Here is a 25,771-nt window from a genome sequence, read left to right on the forward strand (position 1 = left end):
ATGTACGTTGAACAATCACCGTCACCTGATTGTACTTATACGACTCGACAAAACAGCATCTCTCCAGACCTGAAGTAAATCACAAATTTCTGTAGACACCGTGGTTGAAGTAAAAGCACTAAATGCTGGAGAAGCTCAGGGCCCTTCATGTAGCAAACCCTGGTGCACACACAAAAACACACAGTACATAAAGATCACACAAATAACACTGGATGACAATTTTTTTCCCCCAGAAGGTTTGCTTCCTGAAAAGAAATTGGGGATTATGATAGACAACTTCAAGCTAAACACAAAGATAACTGGGAGTTGGAGAAACATTAAATGAACTTTTATTGAATTTACCCTGTTTAATCCCATAATGACGCCGACACGTTGCGTTCGTTCAACTGACCGTAAAATGTTTTGCTGCTGATTTTTGTTTGTCCTCGGCATCTGATGCCTCTCTTGTCAGTGTCCAACAATAGTCGGCCAGCAGTGATAGATTCCAGTTGCCCTGATACTGCAATTCCATGGTCGCAATGTCCTGGTGAAACCTTTCACCATGTTCATCACCGACTGCAGTAAGATCAGCGGGGAAGAAGTCCAAGTGCGAATGCACAGAATGAATTTTCAATGACATGTTGCGCTTTGCAGTTTTATATAAATACGCTGCTGAAGATCCAGCTGCGCTGGATGGGTCACGTCTCCAGAATGGAGGACCATCGCCTTCCCAAGATCGTATTATATGGCGAGCTCTCCACTGGCCACCGTGACAGAGGTGCACCAAAGAAAAGGTACAAGGACTGCCTAAAGAAATCTCTTGGTGCCTGCCACATTGACCACCGCCAGTGGGCTGATAACGCCTCAAACCGTGCATCTTGGCGCCTCACAGTTTGGCGGGCAGCAGCCTCCTTTGAAGAAGACCGCAGAGCCCACCTCACTGACAAAAGGCAAAGGAGGAAAAACCCAACACCCAACCCCAACCAACCAATTTTCCCTTGCAACCGCTGCAATCGTGTCTGCCTGTCCCGCATCGAACTGGTCAGCCACAAACGAGCCTGCAGCTGACGTGGACTTTTTTACCCCCTCCATAAATCTTCGTCCGCGAAGCCAAGCCAAAGAAAAGAAAGATCAGTGTCCACATTTCAGAATAAATTTGACAGTGAATCAAAACAAATTTCCCCACAGGATCCATGATCGCTTTTTGAGTTTTAACAGGTAGAGTCTTCTTAATCAATATCACCACCCCTCTTGCTTTAGAGTTCAATGCTGAAGCTACCACTTGGACACATTTCACTGTTCAAACAATATTGTCACATGAACCTTTTCTTTGGCTTGGCTTCGCGGACGAAGATTTATGGAGGGGGTAAAAGTCCACGTCAGCTGCAGGCTCGTTTGTGGCTGACAAGTCCGATGCGGGACAAACAGACACGGTTGCAGCGGTTGCAGGGGAAAAATGGTTGGTTGGGGTTGGGTGTTGCCTTTGCCTTTTGTCAGTGAGGTGGGCTCTGCGGTCTTCTTCAAAGGAGGTTGCTGCCCGCCGAACTGTGAGGCACCAAGATGCACGGTTTGAGGCGATATCAGCCCACTGGCGGTGGTCAATGTGGCAGGCACCAAGAGATTTCTTTAGGCAGTCCTTGTACCTTTATATTTCACCTAGTTCCAGTGAAGGATCTTTGACCTGAAATTGTAAGCCTAACCTGTCGAGAATTTCTGGTACTCCATTTCGATTATATTACATTTTAAATTACTTAAAGCACTAATGCCCTGACAATTATATCTTTTTGAAGTGAAAAAGGATTTTTCTTAAAAGATAAAAGAGAATTAAAATTAAATATATATAAAGAGTAACAGGTACAAATAACAGAAAGTTAAAAGTGCATTGAAATTTCTCTGCATTGGACAAAAATAAAAAAGGGGAGATTGAACAGCATGACCCTACAGTGATACAACTGGCATGTTAAATGGGAGTAAATATTTCCAGAGACATGATCTGGACACAACAGTCAAGAGAGCAGACCAAAGCCTCTACTTCATTAAGAGGCCACATTTCCAACGTCCCTTAACAACTTTTGTCGGTTCACCATCAAAAGCATCCTAGCTGGATGTATCATGGCGTCGTACAGGTACTAACTCTGGCCAAAATCAGAAGAAGCTTCAGAAAGGTGATGAATTCAGCTCAGAACATCACATAAGCCTTCCCCCCCCCCACCCATCGATTCCATCCGCACGTTCCACCACCTTGAAACAGACTGAAGGACCCATCCCAACTAGCCACTCACTCTTCACTGTTGGGTAGAAGGTTCAAGACAGCGAGATCACACAACAGGTACAAACATTCTTTCCTGCAGCCATATGGCTCTAGAATTAAGCTCAGAATATTGATTCCATGCTGCCCTTGCGGAGTACTGATTGATCCTTTCACTGTCACACCACACATTGCTCCTGACCTACTCCACTGCTTATGAAGAAATGAACCTTCTCATTGCATCAGGTAATAAGGTGACCATGGACTTGAAAAAGAAGAGAATTTTATTGCTTAGGAAGTTGAGTAATGTACAAGACACTCCACACAAAGACAGAAGAGCCACCCATGAAAACCAGCTGCACAATCCCTTCAACTCCCTCAGAGTCAGGCGGGAGAACTACATTCATCACAATTTAAAAACCAATCATCTTTGGACAAGTAAAAACACAAAGATGGAGTAGATCAAACCATACTTTATGTAGCAAAAGTAAGTATATATTACCGACGTGTTGGGCTTGAGCCCTTCATGCCTCGATGAAGCACTCAAGCTGAAATGTTGTTATGTATCTTTACCTTTGCTTACATAAAGTACACTGTTTGACGTGCTGAGTTTCTCCAGCGTTGTGTTTTTACTTTAACCATAGTGTCCACAGACTTTCGTGTTTTAATTCTTTAGACAAGGAAGTGTCTAGTTTCAAAACTGTTTAAAAAGATCAGATAATGGAGTCACGTGATGGAGTAGTGGCCGGTAGGAGAATACCAGCCCTCTCCAGAAAAGAAGGAAAAAAGTAAAGAAAAAGCAAAGCGACAGACACACAAACCACAACAAATAAAAAATAAAGGTGTGGAGGAAATGGCACCAAAGAAAGAAAAGCCAAAAACAACGAGAAGAAAAGAAGGAAAGACGCCGGAAGAGAAAGGTGAAGGCCTTACCTGTACGAAGAAGCAGGGACCCGCCGTGGAAAGAGGAGCCCACTCCCTGAGGTCAGTAAAAACCCCGAAGGGTCACGATCCACTGAACGCAGGACTACATGGATGGCTCGTGGAGCCAAACAGAGGTGCGCAACCGCGCATGCGCGATTCCTCGCGCATGCGGGATGCGCACGACAAAGACAACACTGACGGGAGGGGGGACCAGCTGAGAAAGACACGACAGCAGGGCTCCCAGTGGGAAGATATAGAAAATAACGGGAACAGGAGGGAGGAGAATGAAAAAAGGAAATGAGAGACACAGCAGATGACCAGCCTAGAGGAAGAGGACCAACACCATTAATAATAAAAATACCCAGCAAACTGAGATAAATAGCCCAACAAGAAAGTCAGAAGAGACACAGATACAAGGAAGAGAGGTAGAGGACACAGGTCCTGGAGCGGACACAAGGGGAGGAGGAGGGAGAGCATCAAGCTCTGGACAGAGAAATGGAAGATGAAGGGAATAGACAGTACATGGATAAAAAAAATTTTCAAGAATATATGGAAGCATTAAAGGAATGGCAGACATGAGAATTTAGTGAAATAAAAAGAAGAATAAAAGGTACAGAAGAAAAAGTGAGTAGATTAGAGATGGTCATGACAGAAATAGGGAAAAGAGTAGACAAGGTGGAAGAACGAGTAACAGCCGTAGAAATGGAAGTAGATGACTTAAAAAGGAAATTGGAAGAATCTGATTTAAAAAGTTAAAGCAACACACGAGTTATTAGCTCAGAAGATGGATATAATGGAAAACTATAATAGGAGAAACAATATAAAGATAGTGGGCCTTAAGGAAGATGAAGGCAAAGATATGAAAGAATTTATAAAAGAATGGATCCCCAGGGTCCTAGGAATGCCAGAAATGCAGGAAGGAATGAAAATAGAAAGGGCACACAGAACATTAGCCCCGAAACCACAGTCACAACAAAAACCAAGATCCATTCTAGTAAAATTCCTGAGATATACGACAAGAGAAAATATATTGGAGAAGGCAATGAAAAAAATGAGAGAAGACAAAAAGCCACTGGAATACAAAGGTCAAAAAAAATTTTCTACCCAGACACAAGTTTTGAGCTCCTGAAGAAGAGGAAGGAGTTTAACGCAGCAAAATCAATCCTATGGAAGAAAGGCTATAAATTTATGTTAACATATCCAGCGGTGCTTAAAATAGTAATTCCGGGGCAGCAAAGCAGACTGTTCTCGGATCCAGAGAAAGCATGAGAATGTGCAGAACGACTGCAAAACAGACAGAGAGATGAAGAGATGTAACAAGAACAAGAATGATGACAAACTTCATATGAAGAAGAAAAATAATGTATAAGTAAAAACTAAGAAGGGGAAGAAAGGAAGTAAGGGGGGAGGGTGAGCTTTGTTATATGTGAAGATAAAAGTCTTTTCTGGAGGGGGCTGGGTGGAAGAGAATAACAGTCACTGCGAAATCAGTTGACGCTTGCAAGCGGGTTCGCAATCCAAATGGAGAGAGGAGATGTGGTTGCCCGGCAAGGGACAAGGGGCAACTCAGAGAGGGGGTGACACTTGGGGTTAAGGGAATTTTAGATGTGGGAATAGTGGTAATATTTTATGTTTTAGAAGTGTTGTCTTACAGTGTGTTCAAAACAAGAAAACAGAAATGGATAAGGAGGAAAGATGGTGATGAGGAAGTGGAAATGAAAGGTAAACAAAGTATGAAATGGCCATGTTGAACTATATGACTATAAATATTAATGGAATACATAACCAAATCAACAGGAAGAAATTGGTAAATTTACTGAAAAAAGAAAAAATTGATATAGCATTCGTGCAGGAAACACATCTAACTGAAGAGGAACATAATAAATTAAGGAGAGACTGGGTAGGACACGTAATGGCAGCATCATACAATCTAAAAGCCAGAGGAGTAGCTATATTAATCAATAAAAATGTACCAATCAAAATAGAGGAGGAAATAATAGATCCAGCAGGGAGGTATGTAATGATAAAGTGTCAGATATATTCAGAATTTTGGAATTTGATCAATGTATATGCACCTAATGAAGAGGATCAAAAATTTATGCAAGATATCTTTTTGAAGATTATAGATACACAGGGGAATATACTGATAGGAGGGGACTTTTACCTTAATTTGGACTCAAACATGGATAAAACTGGGAAAAGAATTAACAGAAAGAACAAAATGCAACTTTTGGATACATGGAGGAGACAACACCCAAAGGAGAAGGAATACTCATATTATTCAAGTCGACATAAAACATACTCAAGGATAGACCTGTTCCTGTTGTCAGCCCACATCCAAGGGAGAGTTAGGAAAACGGAATATAAAGCTAGATTGTTATCGGATCACTCACCCCTGTTATTAGCAATAGAGCTGGAGGACATCCCACCCAAAACGTATAGTTGGAGATTAAACTCCATGCTACTTAAAAGACAGGATTTTAAAGAATTAATTGAGCACTAAATTAAAATGTACTTTGAAATAAATACAGAATCAGTGAAAGATAAGTTTATACTATGGGATGCAATGAAAGCATTCATCAGAGGGCAGATAATAAGTTATGTAACTAAGATGAAGAAGGACTACAATCAGGAAATAGAACAGCTGGAAAGGGAAATAGCAAGTACAGAAAAAGAATAAGCAACAAGGGAAGATACAAAAAAGAAGAGAATTGGCGGACAAAAAAATAAAATATGAAACACTACAAACATACAAGGTGGAGAAGAACATAATGAAGACAAAGCAGAAGTATTATGAGCGAAGAGAAAAAAACGCACAAAATACTAGCTTGGCAGCTTAAGACAGAACAAACTAAAAGAACGGTATTGGCATCAAGGAAAAAGGAAAAACAAATTACATATAACCCAACGGAGATCAATGAAAACTTCAAGGAATTCTACGAGCAACTATATCGAACTGAGAACGAAGGGAAAGAAGACAAAATAGATGAGTTTCTAGCTAAAATTGAACTACCGAAATTGCAAGAAGAGGAGCAAAATAAATTAATAAAACCATTTGAAATAGAGGAAATACAGGATATATTAAAAAAACTACTGAACAATAAAATGCTGGGAGAGAATGGACTCCCAATAGAATTTTAAAAAACATTTAAAGACTTATTAATGCCTCCTCTCCTGGAAGTAATGAACCAGATTGAAGAAACACAAAACATGCCAGATTCATGTAAAACAGCAATAATTACAGTAATACCAAAGACAGGGAAAGATCCACTAACACCAGCATCGTATGGACCAATATCTCTACTTAACACAGATTATAAGATAATGGCTAAACTATTAGCAAACAGATTGGCCGACTGTGTACCAAAAATAGTAAAACTAGATCAAACTGGATTTATTAAGAAAAGACGAACAACAGACAATATCTGTAAGTTCATTGACTTAATCCATGCAGTACAAGGAAACAAGACGCCAACAGTGGCAGTTGCCTTAGACGCAGAGAAAGCCTTTGACAGAGTAGAATGGAATTATTTATTCAGAGTACTACAGAGGTTCAACCTACCAGAGAAATATATTAATTGGATTAAAGCATTATATAAGGGACCATTGGCGAAGGTGACAGTAAAAGGATATATATTAAACCAATTTAAATTAAGCAGATCAACGGGGCAGGGATGTCCACTATCTCCCCTCACTGTTCGCGTTAGCTATAGAACCACTAGCAGAACTGATAAGAACAGAAAATAAAATAAGAGGAATAAAAATAAAAGAGAAGGAATATAAAATCAGTCTATTTGCAGATGACATCATAGTATACTTAACAGAACCAGAAATATCAATAAAAGAATTACATAAGAAATTGAAGGAATATGGAGAAGTATCGGGGTACAAGATGAACGCAAATAAAAGTGAAGCAATGCCAATAAATAATGCAGATTTCACAAAGTTTAAGAAAAATCACCATTTAGATGGCAAACACAAGCAATTCGATACCTAGGTATACAACTAGATAATAATCTAGGCCAGCTATACAAACTAAATTATCAGCCATTAATGAAGAAATTACAAGATGAATTGGAACATTGAAAAGATTTACCGCTAACACTGATAGGAAGGGTAAATTGTATTAAAATGAACGTCTTTCCAACGATACAATACCTATTTCAATCGTTACCAATTCACCCAAGAGAGAAATTCTTCAAGGAGCTAAAGAAAACAATAAGGAAATTCTTATGGAAAGGGGGGAAACCGAGGATAGCGCTAGATAAATTAACAGAATGGTACAAACAAGGGGACTTACAGCTACCAAACTTTAAGAATTATTATGGAACAGCACAATTAAGATACCTATCAGATTTTTATCAAACAAGGGAAAAACCAGATTGGACCAGATTAGAGCTAGATAAAATAAGGGAGAAGGTACCTGAACATATAATATATAAGTGGGATGAAAAGCTGGTGCAACATAGGAATTCACCAGTACTGCACCATCTGCTCAACATTTGGAAGAAAATTCATGTAGAAAGGAATAAAACAAATTATCAACTACCAAAATTAATATTGACACAAAATCAACTAATCCCTTTCACAATAGATAACCTTTCCTTTATAGAATGGGAGAGAAAAGGGATTAAAAGAATAGAAATTGTTTTTCGGGAAATAAATTATTATCTTTTGAACAAATGAAGTACAAATATGGTATAACTCACGGTACAATGTTTGCATGCCACCAACTGAAAACCTACTTGAAGGACAAATTGTGAAGCAGGCTGAGGTTACCAGAAGGAAGCAATTTTGATTATGTGATTACAGACACAATGATAATTAAAAGATTTATAACAAACATGTACATCAAACTGCAAGAGAAAGAGTACGAGGAAACAAGCTGTAAACCCAAACAAAAATGGGAACAAGATCTAAACATAAATAGATTGGGAGATGGGGAAGTCCAGAGAGACCTAGGGGTTCTTGTGCACCAGTCACTGAAGGCGAGCATGCAGGTACAGCAGGCGGTTAAAAAGGCAAATGGTATGTTGGCCTTCATATCAAGAGGGTTTGAGAATAGGAATAAGGATACCTTACTGCAGCTGTACAGGGCCTTGGTGAGATCACACCTGGAGTATTGTGTGCAGTTTTGGTCACCTTATCTAAGGAAGGATGTTCTTGCAATGGAGGGAGTGCAGAGGCGATTCACCAAGCTGATACCTGGAATGGCAGGAATGACTTATGAGGAAAGATTGCGCAAATTGGGATTGTACTCGCTGGAGTTTAGAAGATTGAGAGGGGATCTCATAGAGACATATAAAATTCTGGCAGGACTGGACAGAATGGATGCGGAAGGGATGTTTCCAATGGTGGGAGAGTCCAGAACCCGGGGCCATGGTTCGAGGATAATAGGCAAACCATTTAGAACCGAGATGAAGAGGAATTTCTTTACCCAGAGGGTGCTGAATCTGTGGAATTCATTGCCACAGAGAGCAGTAGAGGCAGGTTCACTGAATATATTTAAGAGGGAATTAGATATATTTCTTCAGTATAAGGGAATTAGGGGTTACGGAGAGAAGGCAGGGACGGGGTACTGAACTTTAAGATCAGCCATGATCTCATTGAATGGCGGAGCAGGCTCGAAGGGCCGAATGACCTACTCCTGCACCTATCTTCTATGTTTCTATAAAGAATGAAACATGGGAAAAGCTATGCTCCGGAACTATGAGAAATACAATAAACACGAGGTTACGCATGATGCAATATAATTGGTTAATCAGGCTATACACCATGCCCCAAAAGTTAAATAAATGGGACCCAACAGTATCAGACAGATGTTTTCGCTGTAAGAAGGAAACGGGAACAACAGTACATGCAATTTGGGCATGTGAGAAAGTGGAAAAGTTTTGGGAAGAGCTAAACCAGATATTAAATAAAATCACAAAAAGCAACATACCAAAAATCCAGAGATCTTTCTTCCAAGTAATATGAGAAGTAAAGAACTTGGACTCGATTTAAATGGACCACAAAAAAGATTTATTATGATAGCCTTAGCTGTAGCAAAAAAATGTATCATGTCAACCTGGAAATTAGAAGATAGGCTGAGAATACAGCAATGGTACATAGAAATGAATAAATGTATTCCATTGGAAAAAATAACATAAAATTTAAGCAATAACATCACAGTATTCAAACAAATTTGGGAACCGTACATGTAACTCAACAGAGAAGTCCTACCACGGACCTCCACCACCTAAAATGACAGAAGGAGAAGACAACGAAATGAACTGACCAAGTGTGTAAAAGTTCTTGTTTATTTTCATTGTGTGATGACATTGTTTAATGGGTTTAATGTATTATATATGTTGAACATTGAGTGAGTGGGGAGGGGGGATGAAGGAGGGAGGGAAGGGAGGGGGGAAAAGGGGAGAAAATGACACTGTATATTCAAGAGGGAAATGTTTGTGTGTATTTTGGTCAGTATGGTTCATAGTGTGAAAAAATGTAATGGAGAGGGACCTTCAAAACAAAAGATCAGATAATTCTGACATCTTAATAGGAGACTTTCCCTCAGTGAAAAAACCTCTCCAATTTCTTGGTAGATCAGGTTTTTATGGTTGCTGCAGGGTGATTTTCATGTTGTGAGCTGTTTGCTCACAAAGCAAATGTCAAAAGCAAACTGGAACTGAGTTACAGGTGAAGTTAAAGGTTAAACAGGTTAAGACTTCATTCCCTGGAGCGTAGAAGAACGAGGGAGATTTGATAGAAGTATTTAAAATTATGAGGGGATAGACAGAGTAAATGTAGATCGGCTTTTTCCACTGAGGATAGGTGAGATACAAACCAGAGAGAAAGGGAAAAAGTTTAGGGGGAACATGAGGGGGGATATCTTCACACAGAGAGTGATGGGAGTGTGGAATGAGCTGCCAGCTGAAGTGGTGAATGCGGGCACAGTTTTAACATTTAAGAGAATTTGGACAGGTACACGGATGGGAAAAGAATGGAAGGCTAATAACTAGGTGCAGATCAGTGGGACTAGGCAAAAAAATGGTCCAGAACAGATTAGAAGGGATGAAGGGGCCTGTTTCTGTGCTGTACTATTCTATGGATCTATAGTTCGAAGTCTAATCTGCACATCAGAATCAGAATTTATTGTCATGAACAAGTCACGAAATTCGTCATTTTGCATCAGAATCTGAGTGCAAACATTCACATAAACCACCGTACTGTAGCTTTCACGTTCCAATGTGTGGAGAAAAACAACACGCACATCACAGCCTTGAGGTTGAGACTGGTTTATTGCACTGGCCTTCGTGCTTATATGGGCCCCAGGCTCTGACATCAGGGCTCCACATCATTGGAGCGCCAGCCTGGGATTGGCCAGCATTTCTGCCACCGTTCCCAATCTTCCCGCTATGCAGGACATCACATGGGACAACGGCTGATGTCACCCCCAGATCTGCATGGTTGCCGTGTTCGTCAGCCATTTTGTGGGCTGGACTGTTTGCCTGTGCGCGGGCCACTACACGACCCCTCCCCAAGAATCGGCGATCAGACCGTTATCCGTTGGTTTAAGTAGTCTGCCCCTGCGTCGCGGGGAAGGAGTGGAGACTGGCTCATAACAGTCCAGATGTGTCGGTTTCAGGTGGTCGATGGTAAAAGTCTCCTCCTTATCACCAATGTCAAAGACGAAGATGGAGCTATTGTCCCTGATGACCCTGTAGGTCCCCTCGTACAGTCATTGTAGGGGCGGCCAGTCTGCGCCCCTTCGCACAAACACATAATGACAAGTCTTTAAGTCCCTGGGGACGTTATGTTTGGGCTGGTCATGTGGAGGGGGTTTCCCCAGGACCAGGGACCCAAGTTTTCGCAGCAAGTTCTCAAGAGTTGCTGTGGGATCTTCCAGGCATTTGTCGGAGGCCAGTAACTCCCCCAGAATGATTAATTCCTAGGCATTGAAGTCCTCCTTCGGCGCAGTATGAATCCCCAGGAGGACCCAAGGCTGTTCATCCACCCAGTTGAGGTGCCTGTGAAACTACTCCACCAACCTATTGGACTGAAGATGAGATGCCGTGGTGTGATGGACCTGTGTCCCTGTCCAGAGCCCAGAGGTAAATTGTGCCCCCTGTCTGAGGTTAGGTGCTGCGGGACCACAAATCTGAAGACCTATGTGTCGATAAGTGCCCTGTCACAGGTTTCTATGGTGATATCAGCCAGTGGAACTGCCACAAGCCACCTCGTGGAGTGGTCAAGCATGGTCAAGAGGTACCTCACCCAACAGGAAACTGGTAGTGGCTCCATTATGTCAATATGTGGCTGAACCTGCGCCGTGCTGGTTCAAAGGTCTATTTGGGTGCCCTCGTGTGAATCTGCACTTTGGAGTCGGTGTAGGTCTTGGCCCACTGGCTGACCTGCTTATGGAAACCATGCCAGAAAAAACCTGCTAGCCATCATCTTGACCATAGCTCAGATTGTGAGATGCACCAGGTTGTGGATGGCGTCTAAAACCTGGCACCTCCATGCGACCGGGACGATAGTACGAGGGCTGCCTGTTGGAGGCGTCGCACAGCAGTGTCAGGTTACCTGGGCCAATGGGGATGTCTTCCACCTTGAGACTGGAGACAGTTGTCCTATAAGGGGGGATCTCAAGGTCCACCTGCTGTGCTTTGGTGAGGGCCACGTTAGTCAACTCCCTGGGACAAGGCATGTATTGACTCAGTCACTGGGTCTGACAGAGCGTCAGCTACCACTTTGTTTTACCCCCCAATGTGCAGTATGTCCATTGAAAAATTCAGACACATAAGACAAGCGTCTCTGTTGTCGGGCTGACCATGGATCCGATACTTTATGCAAGGCAAAGGAAAGCGGCTAGTGATCAGTGAAGACCTTGAATTGCTGACCTAAGTAACGAAAATATCTTACTGTCAGGTACAGCACCAATAGCTCTCAGTCAAAAGCACAGTATTTCAGCTCTGGGGGGAGTGGAGATGTCTGCTGAAAAAGGCCAAGTGTTGCCACTGGCCTTGATTTGTTCCAGTACACCTCCTACTGCTGTGCTGGAGGTGTTGATTGTCAGAGCAGTGGTCTGGGGTGTACCAGGAGGGTGGCATTGGCCAGCACATCTTTGGCGTTCTGGAACCCCCTCAAAGACTCATAAACCCTGGTAATGTTCTTTGACTTGCCCACCATCAGCGCAAAGAAGGGGCGCATGATACGGGCCACGGCTGGTATGAAACTGCGGTAAAAGTTTATCATACCGGCGAATTCCTGTAGCCCTTTTATTGTGCTGGCTTGGCAAAGCACCGGACCGCCTCAACCTTTTCAGGAAGTCAGTAGTATCCAGGCCAAATTGGCACTTCGCGGGGTTAATTGTCAGCCTGAACTCACACAACTGGGTGCACAGTTGTCTCAGGTAGGCAGTGATGAGAATATCCGGCCATTTTGTGAGTTGGTCCGCAACTCTATGCACGGGCCACTACATTACATTAATAAATAAAAAACAGTGCCCAGAAAGTCAAAGTAAGGCAGTGTTTTTGGTTCATTGATTATTGAGGAATCTGATGACAGCAGGGAAGAAGCTGTCCTTGTGACGCTGAGTGCTCGTTTTTAGGCTCCTGTCCCCTTTTTCCCGAAGGTAGGAGAGTGAAGTGGTCATGGCCTGGGTGGTGAGGGTCCTTAAGGATAGAGACTGCTTTCTTCAGACTCCTCTTGTAGATGTCCTTAATGGAGTGAAATCGGGTGCCGAGTAAACAACCCTCTGCAGTTTTTGTTTTGCCCTAAGTATTGGCACCTCCATACCAGACAGTGATGCAACTGGCCAGAATGCTCTCCTGTAGAAGTTTGAGAGTGTTTTGTGACATACTGAATCTCCTCCAAAACCTTACAAAGTATAGCTATTGGAGAGCCGTCTTCATGATTGTTTCAAGATGGAGGCTCCAGGTCAGATCCTCAGAAATGTTGACACCCAGGAATTTGAAGTTCTTGACCCTCTCCACTATTGGGCCCTCGATGAGGACTGTCATGTTCTCCAGTTTTCCTCCTGAAGTCCACAATCATCACCTTGGTTTTGCTGACATTGAGCATAAGGTTGTTAGCGTGACACCACTCAACAAGCTGATCCATCTCCCTCCTGTACACTTCCTCGTTACAATTTGTGATTCTGCCGACAACTGTGGCATCATCGGCAAACTTATAGAGAGATGAAATACACGTTAGCTTAAGTGATAGATAAATAGCAATTAAAGGAGAGCAAATGGAATCAAATGAAAACCTGCACAGACAGCGAAATATCCAAGTTCAAGCAATCTGGTAACACTGGCACAATCAACCACTGTCCCAAGAAGCCCTCAGGAAAGCTTCATTAAACCAACAGTCCTCAGCTATTTGATAATGCTCCATCCAACTCAGACAAAAAAAGAAAATTTACTAATTTAGCAATCGCCACAATCTTTGGTCATCGTCAAAATACCTCATGGATGGTGTAAGGTAAAACATCATGAGATGGGAATGTGTAAGGAGTTACCCTGTGCAGGGATGTAACAAGATGTGAATGCATCCTTGTACTTACAAGATAAGAGAGACATTGATGGGACATTGGCAGGAAGCTAGCAGGGAAAGGATAGCAACAGTTTTAGTCATTGGACAAGTAATGATATGATGATGGTCTAAGCATGTATCCAAGGGTATAAAAAATCACCATTTTGCTGATAACGGCAGAATGCATTCTCCGACTAACATTGTTAGTTGCAAGTGTTACAATCCGGTAATAAAGAACAAAGAACCCTGATTTCGACTCAGTCTGGTGTTTGTCTCACTCATTCATGAACAAAGCAGACCTAACAATGGCGATGTACTTTTACGCCTCAGTCCACGTTGTAACCTCGGAAAGTGCAGCAGACAAACTGTGGAAAGGAGGCCGAATTAAGTGATATCACTCGAGATACTTTGGTTAGATGAGGAGTTCAGCTCCCTTGTCCATCTATACAATGGGATTTTATTTTTACAAGCAATTTCCATCAACTGTTCCACATCTTCCTTCATACTGGTAGAGGTCTCTCGCTTTTCAGATCACTTGAAGACTTTGATTTTAGACAATTTGCATATTTTGATTTCAATACGATTCCTGTAACTGATGCTCAAAGCTTTTTTTTTAATCTTGAGATTTGTAGAGCATCAGTGAAGAACAAAACATCTCAACTCAAGCTCTGTACATTTTTTTAAACAATTAAAATTTTAAAACCACACATCACACAGGCAATATACAAGAAACCTGAAAATTGTAAAATGCATTTTAATCCAAAGCGACATGTCAACCAGCTCAAGGCCTTTGTCAAATAATTAAGAATCTAAGTCATTCAGCTCCTCGAGTCTATTCAGCCAATCAAATGGATCTTGTACCACAACTTCCCTGATTCAGTTGGGTTTCATAACTTTTGCCTCAAAATTAAGATGTTTTCAAAAATCTCTCTTATTGAAACCATTTCTACATTGTTCTGCCTGCCTGCCAAAAATAAACCTGTGGTGCATTCAGGATACCAAGTTGGAGCTGAAGTGAGGCATGAATCCAAACCCAGTCTGTCAGCAACAATAATCATTTAATTTTCACCCTTCGCGCTCAAATACTTCAGGAATCTTCACGCACTTAATTACTGTTTTCTGGGGGAGCATGATAAACCAACATAAATTCATTGAAGTTTATTGCTCACTTCTTAGACAGGAAAATTAAATCCCAACTTTGCTCACTTTTGGTATTCAGTTGAAATCATAGTGCCAGAGTATACGGCTGCACCGAAACCTGCCCTTCAGCTCATTTAACCATATAACAATTACAGTACAGAAACAGGCCATATCGACCCTTCTAGTCTGCACCAATTTAAGAGAACTCCACTCGTTCCACCTACCTGCTCCCTGACCAAAACCCTCCAACCCCCTCTCATCCAACCTCCTCTTAAATGACAAAATTGACCCTGCTGCAACCACCTCTACCGGAAGGTCATTTCACTCAGCCACCACTCTCTGAGTGAAGAAACTTCCTCTTAAGTTACTTCTAAAGTTTTTCCCCTAACCCTTAACTTATGACCCCTCATTCCAATCTTTCCTACCTTCAAGGGGAAGAGCCTACTCCCATCTACATTAGTTCATGCCAAACTATCACTGTGCCTTGTTCCATTGACCTATATCTGGACCATAGTCCTCCATTTCTCACCCCTCCACGTTCCTCTTCAAATTATTCTTAAATGTCAAAATAGAGCCCTCATTCACCACTTCAGCAGGCAGCTCATTCCACACTCTCACCACTTTCTGCATGGACGTTCACCAAATCATCTCAATCTATGTCCTCCAGTTCTTCTCTCTCTTAAAATCTCCATGGAATGAGCTTCCTTGTATTTACTCTATTCATATACTTTGTATGGTTATGTTTATTTGACTTTATACATGCCAACTTGATAGCCAAATTGACAAAAGCCGCTTGACAGCAAAACATGACAGCAAAATTCCCAGTCTGAATGGAGACGTCCGAATCATTCACCCAGTAACCACAACTGATACAGGATGTCTGAAGATAACAAAGGGGTTCTGTTTTTACAGATGTCTGCAAGTTAATATTGTCCATAAGTCAGAAAATACGCAGGCATCATATGTACGCAAGTCAAATTTTTGAAATTAATAATATTATGGGTGAGGTGTTTATATCCCGGGGGCGGCCAGTATCTGCTCTGCTTTGCGTAAATAAGAATCAAAAATTGCTGATGGTGGAAATTTGAAATAAAAATAGAACAATGAAAATTCTCAGCAAATCAGGTAGCATCTGTGGAGAGAAAAAACTGAGTTAACCAAGAAGGTCAACAACTTTGGTTTTATGGACAAGTGTATCCATCTTCCAGTCACTGCATTTCACAGAAACAAATAAACCTGCTTTTAAATTTAAATTTAGACATACAGCAAGGTAACAGGCCCTTTTGACCCACAAGCCCATGCTGTTGTGTTTGGAAGAGTATTAGGTTTGATGGGTTAACAGAAAGATGAGTCTGGACATAAGTGTTACAATCGCATGTAACTTTAATTAACACACAAACAATATTCAATTACTCTATTAATAAACAACTATATAAACATTTGTATTGGACCCAGGTTGAACTCTGATATCAGTGGCCACCTATCTTCTACACACTCACAGACAGGGACCTCAGCAGACACTCCCAATCCCTGAACCTCAGGGTGCAGGGGTGCAGCTTAGTGTTAAGTAATATACAGTTACTAACACACTCTAACAAGACAGGGTCTTAAAAGCACACCCTGTACCAACAAGGGGTGGGGGCGGTGTGGGGTGGCTCTCTCCAATCATTGATCTATTGCAGTGCTACAGCTCAGCTTAAGTGTACTGCACACCTTACCCATGACACTTCCAGCAATGCCCACAGTCGCGACATAGCGTGGAGCAATAACCGTGGCTTTTACCACGAGGCAGAGAGCAAGAATATACTATGTACTGATGTTATACAGTTCTGATCTGGGTGCCTAGCCAATAATGACCCTAGATGATTTAAACGAGCCAACAGCAAGATGTTCACTAATGGGTGGCTGGAGTCCAACCTTGATTGACAGGTGATGTGACTTCCAAATAAGTTTCAGACAGGGAGGACACACAACCACCTACCTGCAATCCACAATATTCCAGACAGGTAGAGAAGTCACGTGTTTCTCCATAATCCGCATATAACAGCCACCTCATTATACCCTGCAGACACAGGGAGAACGTACAAACACCTTGCAGACAGTGCTGGATTCGAACCCAAGTCGTTGGTGCTGTAACAGCATTGTGCTAACCGTTATGCTCACCATGCCACCCTCGATTTTAACAGACCTTGAAGCATTTTCAATCACAAATTCTGTTTGCTGCAGTTCATCAATAGCTACTTTGCGTCTATCTTTCGCTGTTTGTTCGACTGCTTTGTTAAAATCCAGCCATTAATCCCAGCCAGCCACATGCCTCAGACGGTTTACATTCGCTTTGTTACCCACAGACAAATTGCACACACAATTAATCTCCATGTTCTACATAGCTCCTTACCTGGCACGTGGCATTGCAATACCTTGCCAACTTGCACTGAGAACATCGCAACAGGGATTCCTTCCTGTAAAGAGAGAAAAAAAACGTATTACTAAGCAAATGCAACAGATTTGCAAGTGGACGTGTGCAAAGCATGAAAAGAGCCTTGTTTAAGGATCTTCTTTGGATGTTTGCATCAAATCTCTGCTTGGGTATCAAAATTAAAACCTGGTCCAACTGCTTTCACTTGAAAATCCTTTTCATATCCCTCCAATTTTAATTCTGAATATATTCTTATCAACATCAACAACAGTGAACTATTCTTCAGCCATAAATGTCATATGTTAATAATGACAGATTTCAGTTGATTGGAAAAATAATAGCAATATAAACGACGTAGACAACACCCACTGTCTTTCCTTCGTCAACTTTCCTGGTAACCTCCTTGAAAGCTCTATTTCAATGGGTTAACATAACATATAACATAACAATTATAGCATGGAAACAGGCCATTAGGCCCTTCTAGTCCGCACCGAACCAAACATTCCTCTCTAGTCCCACCTACCTGCACAATCCCATAACCCTCCACCTTCTTCTCATCCATATACCTGTCCAGCTTTTTCTTAAATAATAAAATTGACTCTTCCGCCACTATTTCTCCCGGAAGCTCATTCCACACCGCTACCACTCTCTGAGTAAATTAGTTCCCCCTCATGTTACCTATAAACCTCTACCCCTTAACTCTTAACTCATGTCCTCTTGTTTCAATCTCTCCTACTCTTAACAGAAATAGTCTATCCACATCCACTCTGATAATCCCTTTCATAATCTTAAATACCTCTATCAAATCCCCTCTCAACCTTCTACGCTCCAAAGAATAAAGACCTAATCTGCCCAATCTCTTCCTGTACTCTAGATGCTTAAACCCAGGTAACATTCTGGTAAATCTTCTCTGCACTCTCTCCACTCTGTTTATATCCTTCCTATAATTAGGCGACCAGAACTGCACACAGAACTCTAAATTAGGCCGCACCAACGCCTTATACAATCTCAACATCACTTCCCAACTCCTATATTCCATGCAATGATTGATAAAGGCCAGCATACTAAAGCCTTCTTCACCACCCTATTCACATGAGTTTCTACCTTCAGGGAACGATGTACCGTTACTCCTAAATCCTTCTGCTCTTCTGTATTCATCAATGCTCTCTCATTTACTACGTATGTCCTGTTCTGATTCTTCTTACCAAAATGAAGCACCTCACACTTATCAGCATTAAATTCCATCTGCCATTTTTCAGCCCACTTTTCTAAGCAGCCCAAATCCCTCTGCACTCCTTGAAAACCTTCTTCATTATCCACTATTCCACCTATCTTAATATCGTCTGCATATTTACTAATCCAATTCACCACCCCATCATCTAGATCATTAATGTATATAACAAACAACAATGGGCCCAATACAGATCCCTGAGGCACACCACTGGTCACCGGCCTCCAACCTGACAGACAATTTTCCACTACCACTCTCTGGCCTCTCCCTTTCAGCCAATGTTCAATCCATTTGACTATCTCAAAATTTATACCTAAAGACTGCACCTTCCTAACTAACCTTCCATGTGGTACCTTATCGAAGGCCTTACTGAAGTCCATATAGACAACATCCACCGCGCTAACCTCATCCACATTCCTAGTCACCTCTTCAAAAAATTCAATCAGATTGGGCATGCTCTACCATACACAAAGCCATGCTGCCTCTGTAATCTGTATAGGATCCGTGACTTCACTTCTCCCAAGTAAATATGGATGCAAGAAATTCATTTAAGATCTATCTTTTGGCTCCATGCATACACAACCACTCTGGTCTTCAAGAGGGGCCATTTTATTCCTTGCTATCTTTTTTGTTCTTAGTATATTGATAGAACCCCTTGGGATTCTCCTTCACATTGTTTGCCAAAGCCACCTCGTGCCTTCTTCTAGCCCTCCTGATTTCTTTCTCAATTGTTTTCTTGCATTTCTTACACTCCTCAACTAACGCATTTGTTCCTTGCTCTTTATACTTTCATTCAAGTAAGTGTTGCATCTTGGCAAGTCAAACCAGGGCAGGTCTCATACTAAACAGTAAGTGAGTATCGTGGAATGGATAGACATAGGGTTAAAAGTACATAGTTCCCTGAAGGTGGTGGTGGTAGAGAGAGACATGGTAGTGAAAAAGGGGCTTGGCACACTTGCCTTCATTGTACTGAATACAAGAAATGGGGCATCAAGATATTGGTATGGCCACATTTGGAATACTGCGCGCAGTGTTGGTCCCCTTGCAAAAGGAAAAATGTAATTCCATTGCAAAAAGGATTCATGAAAACGTTACTCAAAATTATTTGTTGAGTTATTTCGAGAAGTTAGATAGATTAGTGTTCTTTTTCCCCTGGAACATGAGACCATGTTGGGGGGGGGGGGGGGGGGGGGGGTGTTTTGTAGAGGTGTACAAATTCATCAGGGGCATAGCAAGAATAACCATAGTCTTCTCCACAGAGTAGGAGGGTTTAAACCAAAAGGACATGGGGGTGGAGGGGGGCAAAGATTTAAAATTGTCCAGAGGAGCAACTTTTTCCACACATATATACAAAACAAGCAGTCGAAGAAAGTGGGAAAGGTGGGTAAATTTTGACATTTAAAGGACATTTGGACAAATTCATGGATAGGAAAGCACAGGCAAAAGGGACTTGCAGAGACAGGTAACTGTATGGCACTGAGAAGATGGGCACTGGTATGAATGATGCCCTTTTGAAGCCAGTGGGAACCTCTGACTACAGCAGTCAGAGATTGAAGATGTCCGTGAACATACCAGCTAGTTGATTGACAGAGATTCTCAGAACCCTGCCAGGTACCGCCATCAGGGCCTGATGCATGATGCGGGTTCACCCTCTTGAAAGATATTCTGACGCAGGCATGGTAATTAGAAGCTGTACTTTTTTTCTTCCAGAGGCCAGGAGACACATATTCAAATTGCTAAGCAAAATAAGTGGGTCGAGGTTGGGGAATTTTAAAAAATTTTGAACCTGATGTCTGTAGGATTGGCCGAAAGCGAATCAATTAATGCCTGAGAATGGAATTTGATAGGCACTTGAGGGCAGGTAATCTGCAGAGGTTTGGAAAGAGCACGAGTGGTCCTTAGTTACCAGGTGCCCTCGGCAGGGACTCAGTGGATTTAATGGCCTCCTTCTGAGCCGTGGCAATTCTATGATTTTCAGATTCTAAATTAGCCACCTTTTTTACTTCCTTAAATTACAGCGGCTGCTTTGGTTCAATTACTTTTGGAGTTGTCTCATCTGTCAAAACCAACTTGTCAAGAAAATAAACAAAAGAGTTGCTTTGGCACATGGGTCAGTAATTCCAGGCATAGATAAGATCTGCCTCCCAATTCAATCTCTCTCATCCAATGTGTAACCTGAACCCAGACAATACAAGCAAATAAGTTGAAGGAAGCTGACTTAAGATAATAAGTGACAAGAAACGTTTATACTGCACAGTGCCAAGCAATAACCATCTGCCAAATGAGAGTTGAACTGACCTTTGACAACCAGTGACTTTATCATCACCAACTCCCTCACCAGCAACATCAATAGCCAGCAAAATAACTGGACCAGCCTCACCGACCATTTCTATAGGTGCACCATCAAAAGCATACTTCCTGGAAGTATCACACTGTGGAATGAGAGCTGCTCTGCTCAAGTTGGAAGAAGCTGCAGGAGGTAGTGGATGAAGTACAGAACATCATGCAAACTTCCCTTCCCTCCATGGGCTCCATCTACACCTCCCACTGCCTAGCAAAGGCAGTCAATGCACTGAAGGATCCTGGAAATGCTCTCTTCTCCCTCCTCCCATTGGGGAGAAGGCCCAGGTGTGTGAAATCACCCATCGCAGGTTTACTGGGCTCCTGAATGGGCCCCATCACAGTGCTACCATGCTGCCCTTACTTAGTGGCAATGAATCTTTCTCTTAACAAATGCTAGAGATAACTTGCTTGACAGATAAAAGCCCTCGTCACTGTACAGTAATTTTTTTTAAATTAAGACAGGCCCTTCCAGCCCACCAGCCTGTGCCGCCCAAATACCCCAATCAACCAACAACTCACTTATATTTTTTAATGTAACAAACATGCTTATACAGTAAAACCTCGTTAGAACGCGGTAGGTGGGGTCCAAGATTTCATACCGCGTTACAGCCGAGTTGCAGAACAGATGCATATATGTCAGAGTGCCCATGGATAATCAAACCCAAATATTACCAGTTTTCTAAGGATCCGCTCTCTATAACTAACAATTTCAATGAAAGAAAGCAAGCGCCTTCTTTTAATATTGGGATTCTGAATTTTAATCAACTTATTTCCAAAGTTTGGGGTCCACAGACACCCGCGCTACAAGCAATTCCGCGGATTAACAAATCGTGTTCTTACAAGGTTTCAGTGTATTTACATTCAGAAGTTGGTCATCCTCCAGCAAGGTTCTCATTTCCTGACTCCCCAGCTCCTTTCCACAATTAACAAGGCATAAATCAGCAGTTTGAGGAATACTCTCCATTAGCCTAGATGAGAAGACACCCCCCCCCCACCTATGCCAAACCTTCAGTCCCTTCATCACCAGTACACAGTGTACTGCAGGTTCACTGCAGTTATTCACCAAGATTACTCCAGCTACATCACCCAAGGAACACAATCATTACCAAAAAGGTCAAAGGCAGATTTCCGATTTATTGTCAGAGTACATACATATGAAAACAAAAAAAGACGTGTAAACAAACTGATTGTGCAATACAAAGAGAAGAAGTAACAATCAATAAAGTGCAAAAGTAAAAGTCCTTAAATGAGTTCCTGATTGAGTTTGTCGTTGGTGTTTGATGGTGGAGGGGCAGCAACTATTCCTGAATCTGGTGGTGTGAATCGTGGCACCAATGCCTCTTTCCAGAAGGCAGTAATGAGATCAGAGCTGGGTGTTGAGTTCAAGAATAGGTAAGATGGATTCGAAGAGAATCAAGGCTGGACACGTGTTATCAACAAACAGTGGGTTTTATTCAAGCAAAGGGGAATTCACAAAAGGGCACACACTCACACAGTCTAACATACACAGAACACAGGCATGGTATACTGAGAAACGAGGGTTTAACCTCTTCAGTACCCACCATCCATAGGCATGGTATATCCAGAAACTAGGGTTTAACCTCTTCAGCATCCCCCACCCACAGAAACAATATACCCAGAAACAAGGATTTAACTTCTTCAGCGTCCACCACCCATCGGCATGGTATAGCACATAACTAACAAGTCCATACACGTGAACCTGATTTCCAGTGTCGCCACTGTTTGGGATCCGAGACAGGCCCATTGAGTTGAACTTCCAGAGCTACCCATGTCTCGCAGCCTGGAGTTCAGAAATGGTCACAACTAATGGACACATACACAGCAATAATACACAAATAACTACACATCAGGTGTGAATAAATCACTCTCAACTCCTGGTTGGGAAGACGAGGGTTAAATACACAGTACCATCAATTCTATGTATAGCAGGCACAGCACACTAACAAACAGTAAATTAATTACAACTAACAAGTATATCAAATGAACCTGGTCTCCAGCATTGCCCTTGGCTCAGGATCCCGTCATTGCATTTGGCCCTTTATAGCAGAACCAAACAGAGAGAGAGAGAGAGAGAGCAGTGACTGCACATGCTCAGCTTTTTCAATGCATGGCCCATCCGTGTGACCTGTGAAGACCAATTGTGCATCAGCCTCATCTGTGGGCAGATCTAACTCTTGATTGGCAGATGAGGTGACTTCCAACTAGACTCCAACCAGAGAGGTTACATGACTCTCCACAATCCCACCAGATTCCAGACAGAAAGGTCACATTATCCTCTCAATCCACACTCCCACCAGATTCCAGACGGAGACTACATATGGATCCTTGATGATTGCTGCTGCTCCCCAACAACAGCCTTTGCCTGTACAGGTAGACCCCGACTTATGGTGAAATTATCATGTCAGGGTCTACCTATACAGATAGTTTTCTGCACCGCTCCTACTGGAAGCCTCCTGGCGGGAGCAGGGACGTCAGCCTCCGGGCGGCAGCGAGGACGTTGACCTCCCAGCGGCAGCAGGAGGCCAACATCCCCTCTCCTGTCCAAAGCCTGAGAGGGCACCTGGTAACTAGGGGCAGTGGCATTATTTTGCAACCCACATTGTGATTTGGAATGCACGTGAGATCGCCGTCATTCTCTCTCCCTCTTCAATCTCTCTCCCTCCTCAGCAACTGCAATCTGCGCATGCAATCCAAATCACTTTTTTTTAAAATGGCATTTGATCAGACAAGCACATCTCCTAGACTTCACTACAAGAGGAGCACGAAAATGATGTTTAGTGGGGGGGGGTGGTGGCAGTGGGAAGTGATCTGCGTGAACTGATTGGATGGAAGCATTTCCTTCAGAGAAGCAAAAGCAATTGATATAGGTCGACCCCAACTTACCTTTGGTCAAAATTGATCATCATAACTTAGAAATATCATAAGTTGGAACATCGTAAGTCAGTGTCTATCTGTAGATGTTCTCAATAGTGGGGAGGGTTTTGCCTGTGATGTCCACTACATTTTGCAGGGTTTTACATTCAGGGGTATTGGTGTCCCCATTCCAGACTCTGATACAGCCGGTCAACATACTTTCCACCACACATCTGTAGAAATTTACCAGAGTTTCTGGTGTCATACCAAACCTCCTCAAACTCCTGAGGAAGTAGAGGTGCTGACGTGTTTTCTTCACGATGTCATTGGTGTGTTGGATCCAGGAAAGATCCTCTGAGATAGTGACTCCCAAGACCTTAAACTTGCTCACCCTCTCCACCTCTGATCTCTCAATGATCACTGGATCGTATAGCTCTGGTTTTCCCTTCCTGGTCAACAATCAAATGTACGTTTGTTGTTTGTCCGCTGACTCGAGGAACTTGAGGCAGGAGGTGCTTATGAACACCATTCATGTTCCTCTCCAAGTTGCACACCTGATTTGGAAGTATCTCATCTTCATTGTCACCATGTCCAAATCCCTCTAGTTAAACAAGAAAATCTGCAGACGCTCTGATTGTAGCTTACACAAAAATGCTGGAAAATCTCAGCAAGTCACGTCGCCTTCTTTATGTAGCAAAGATAAATATACATAACCAACTTTTTGAGCCCAAGCCCTTCAGCAAGGTCTGAGCAGAAAGCAGGCAAGTGCCAGAATAAAATGGTCGTGGTGGGGGACAGGGAGAGGAGCGCAAGGTCACAGGCAAGAGGTCAAAGGTCAAAATAAGTGGGAGGGCACAAAGGTGAGAGGGGATAGCCCGCTGAATGGAGAGGAAAGAGAGTGTAGAGCTGGAGGAGAGGTGACAGAGGAATGGGGGAGACAGGGAACCAGAAAAATCTACGTTAATGCCATCCAGTTGGAGGGTGCCCAGACAGAATATTAGCTGTTACTCCTCCAATTTACGGGAGCTCCAACTGGAACTGTCAGCACCTTCAAACTGGTTCAAAGAAGGATCACATTTATTCAAAGTAGCATCACCACCTTCTCGAGCACAATTAGGAAAGGCAATAAGAACTCGTCTTGCCATTGACAGCCAGGTCCTAAAAGTCATGATTGGACAGACTGATTGTGTTATTCGATAGAGAACTGCACTAAAATCTGGAGAAATTAGTTAAAATCACACCAAGGATGATAAAAAAATTTAAATACAGTTAACTTGATAAATCTAAAATAAAAAGCTAGAATAACAATGGCTGCGCGGTGTAAACATAGCAGGAAGAATAATTTCCTTCAGAAATAGAAATCTGTCGTCAAAAACAATCCTGCCGATACTTTACTGTTTGGTGAAATGGCCCATTCAGTTCCAAGGCAATTAGTAGTGGGCAATAAGAGGCTGGCCTTCCACCAAACAAACACAGAAAACAACATTGCCTGAAGTCATTCAGTGTTTCACCTTCAAAGTGCAACAGCTCCACGAGAAACCTGGAGGCAGATGAGGCGGCAGCTTGTCTGCTTTCTTATTGGCATGTCGTTCCATTTGTGTTAAGGGTGCTCAAAGCCCAAATTATTAATGAAATTTCGGCTAATATATCTGTGCAATCTCAAAAGTTGGATACCCAAAACTAGGCCGATATTTCAAATGTGGCCACGTACATCATAGTAGTCAAATACCCTTGAGATGCATTCAGAACATTCATTATTTTCTGCTCCTGTGTATGTCGGACTTGGGCTGCTCTCAAAATAGCAACCACAACCTAATGGCTCTTCATCCATGATGCTCAAATGTGTTCAGTGACAAGTGACAAGACATCTTCCAGGTTTTGGTACAGCCACATGCAGAGCTCAGTGAGGGGAAGCTCAGCTTTGAGCCGGAAAGTCATGGTTTCATGGCCGACTCCAAGGTGACAGGAGTACACATTTCACTGTCAGAAGTGTTGCCTTTCAGGTGAAAGAAGTCGCTAAGTCTTAGGTGCATCAATTCATTAATAAAACAATAGATTAAACATTCTCCTCCCCGAGTCTTCTCAGCTCCTTTGT

At 42.4% G+C, this 25,771-nt stretch overlaps 1 protein-coding gene across 1 annotated transcript in view; it reads right to left on the bottom strand.

Annotated features, from left to right (window-relative positions):
• Positions 1-25,771, bottom strand: part of smyd3 (SET and MYND domain containing 3) — a 949,011-nt gene that overhangs the window by 716,927 nt on the left and 206,313 nt on the right. The window contains exon 2 of the mRNA XM_069930861.1: positions 17,208-17,271. Within this exon, the coding sequence (XP_069786962.1) occupies positions 17,208-17,271 (64 nt within the window). The remainder of the gene's footprint in view (positions 1-17,207; positions 17,272-25,771) is intronic.

Source organism: Narcine bancroftii, chromosome 4 (genome assembly GCF_036971445.1).
Source record: "Narcine bancroftii isolate sNarBan1 chromosome 4, sNarBan1.hap1, whole genome shotgun sequence".
NCBI lineage: Eukaryota > Metazoa > Chordata > Chondrichthyes > Torpediniformes > Narcinidae > Narcine > Narcine bancroftii.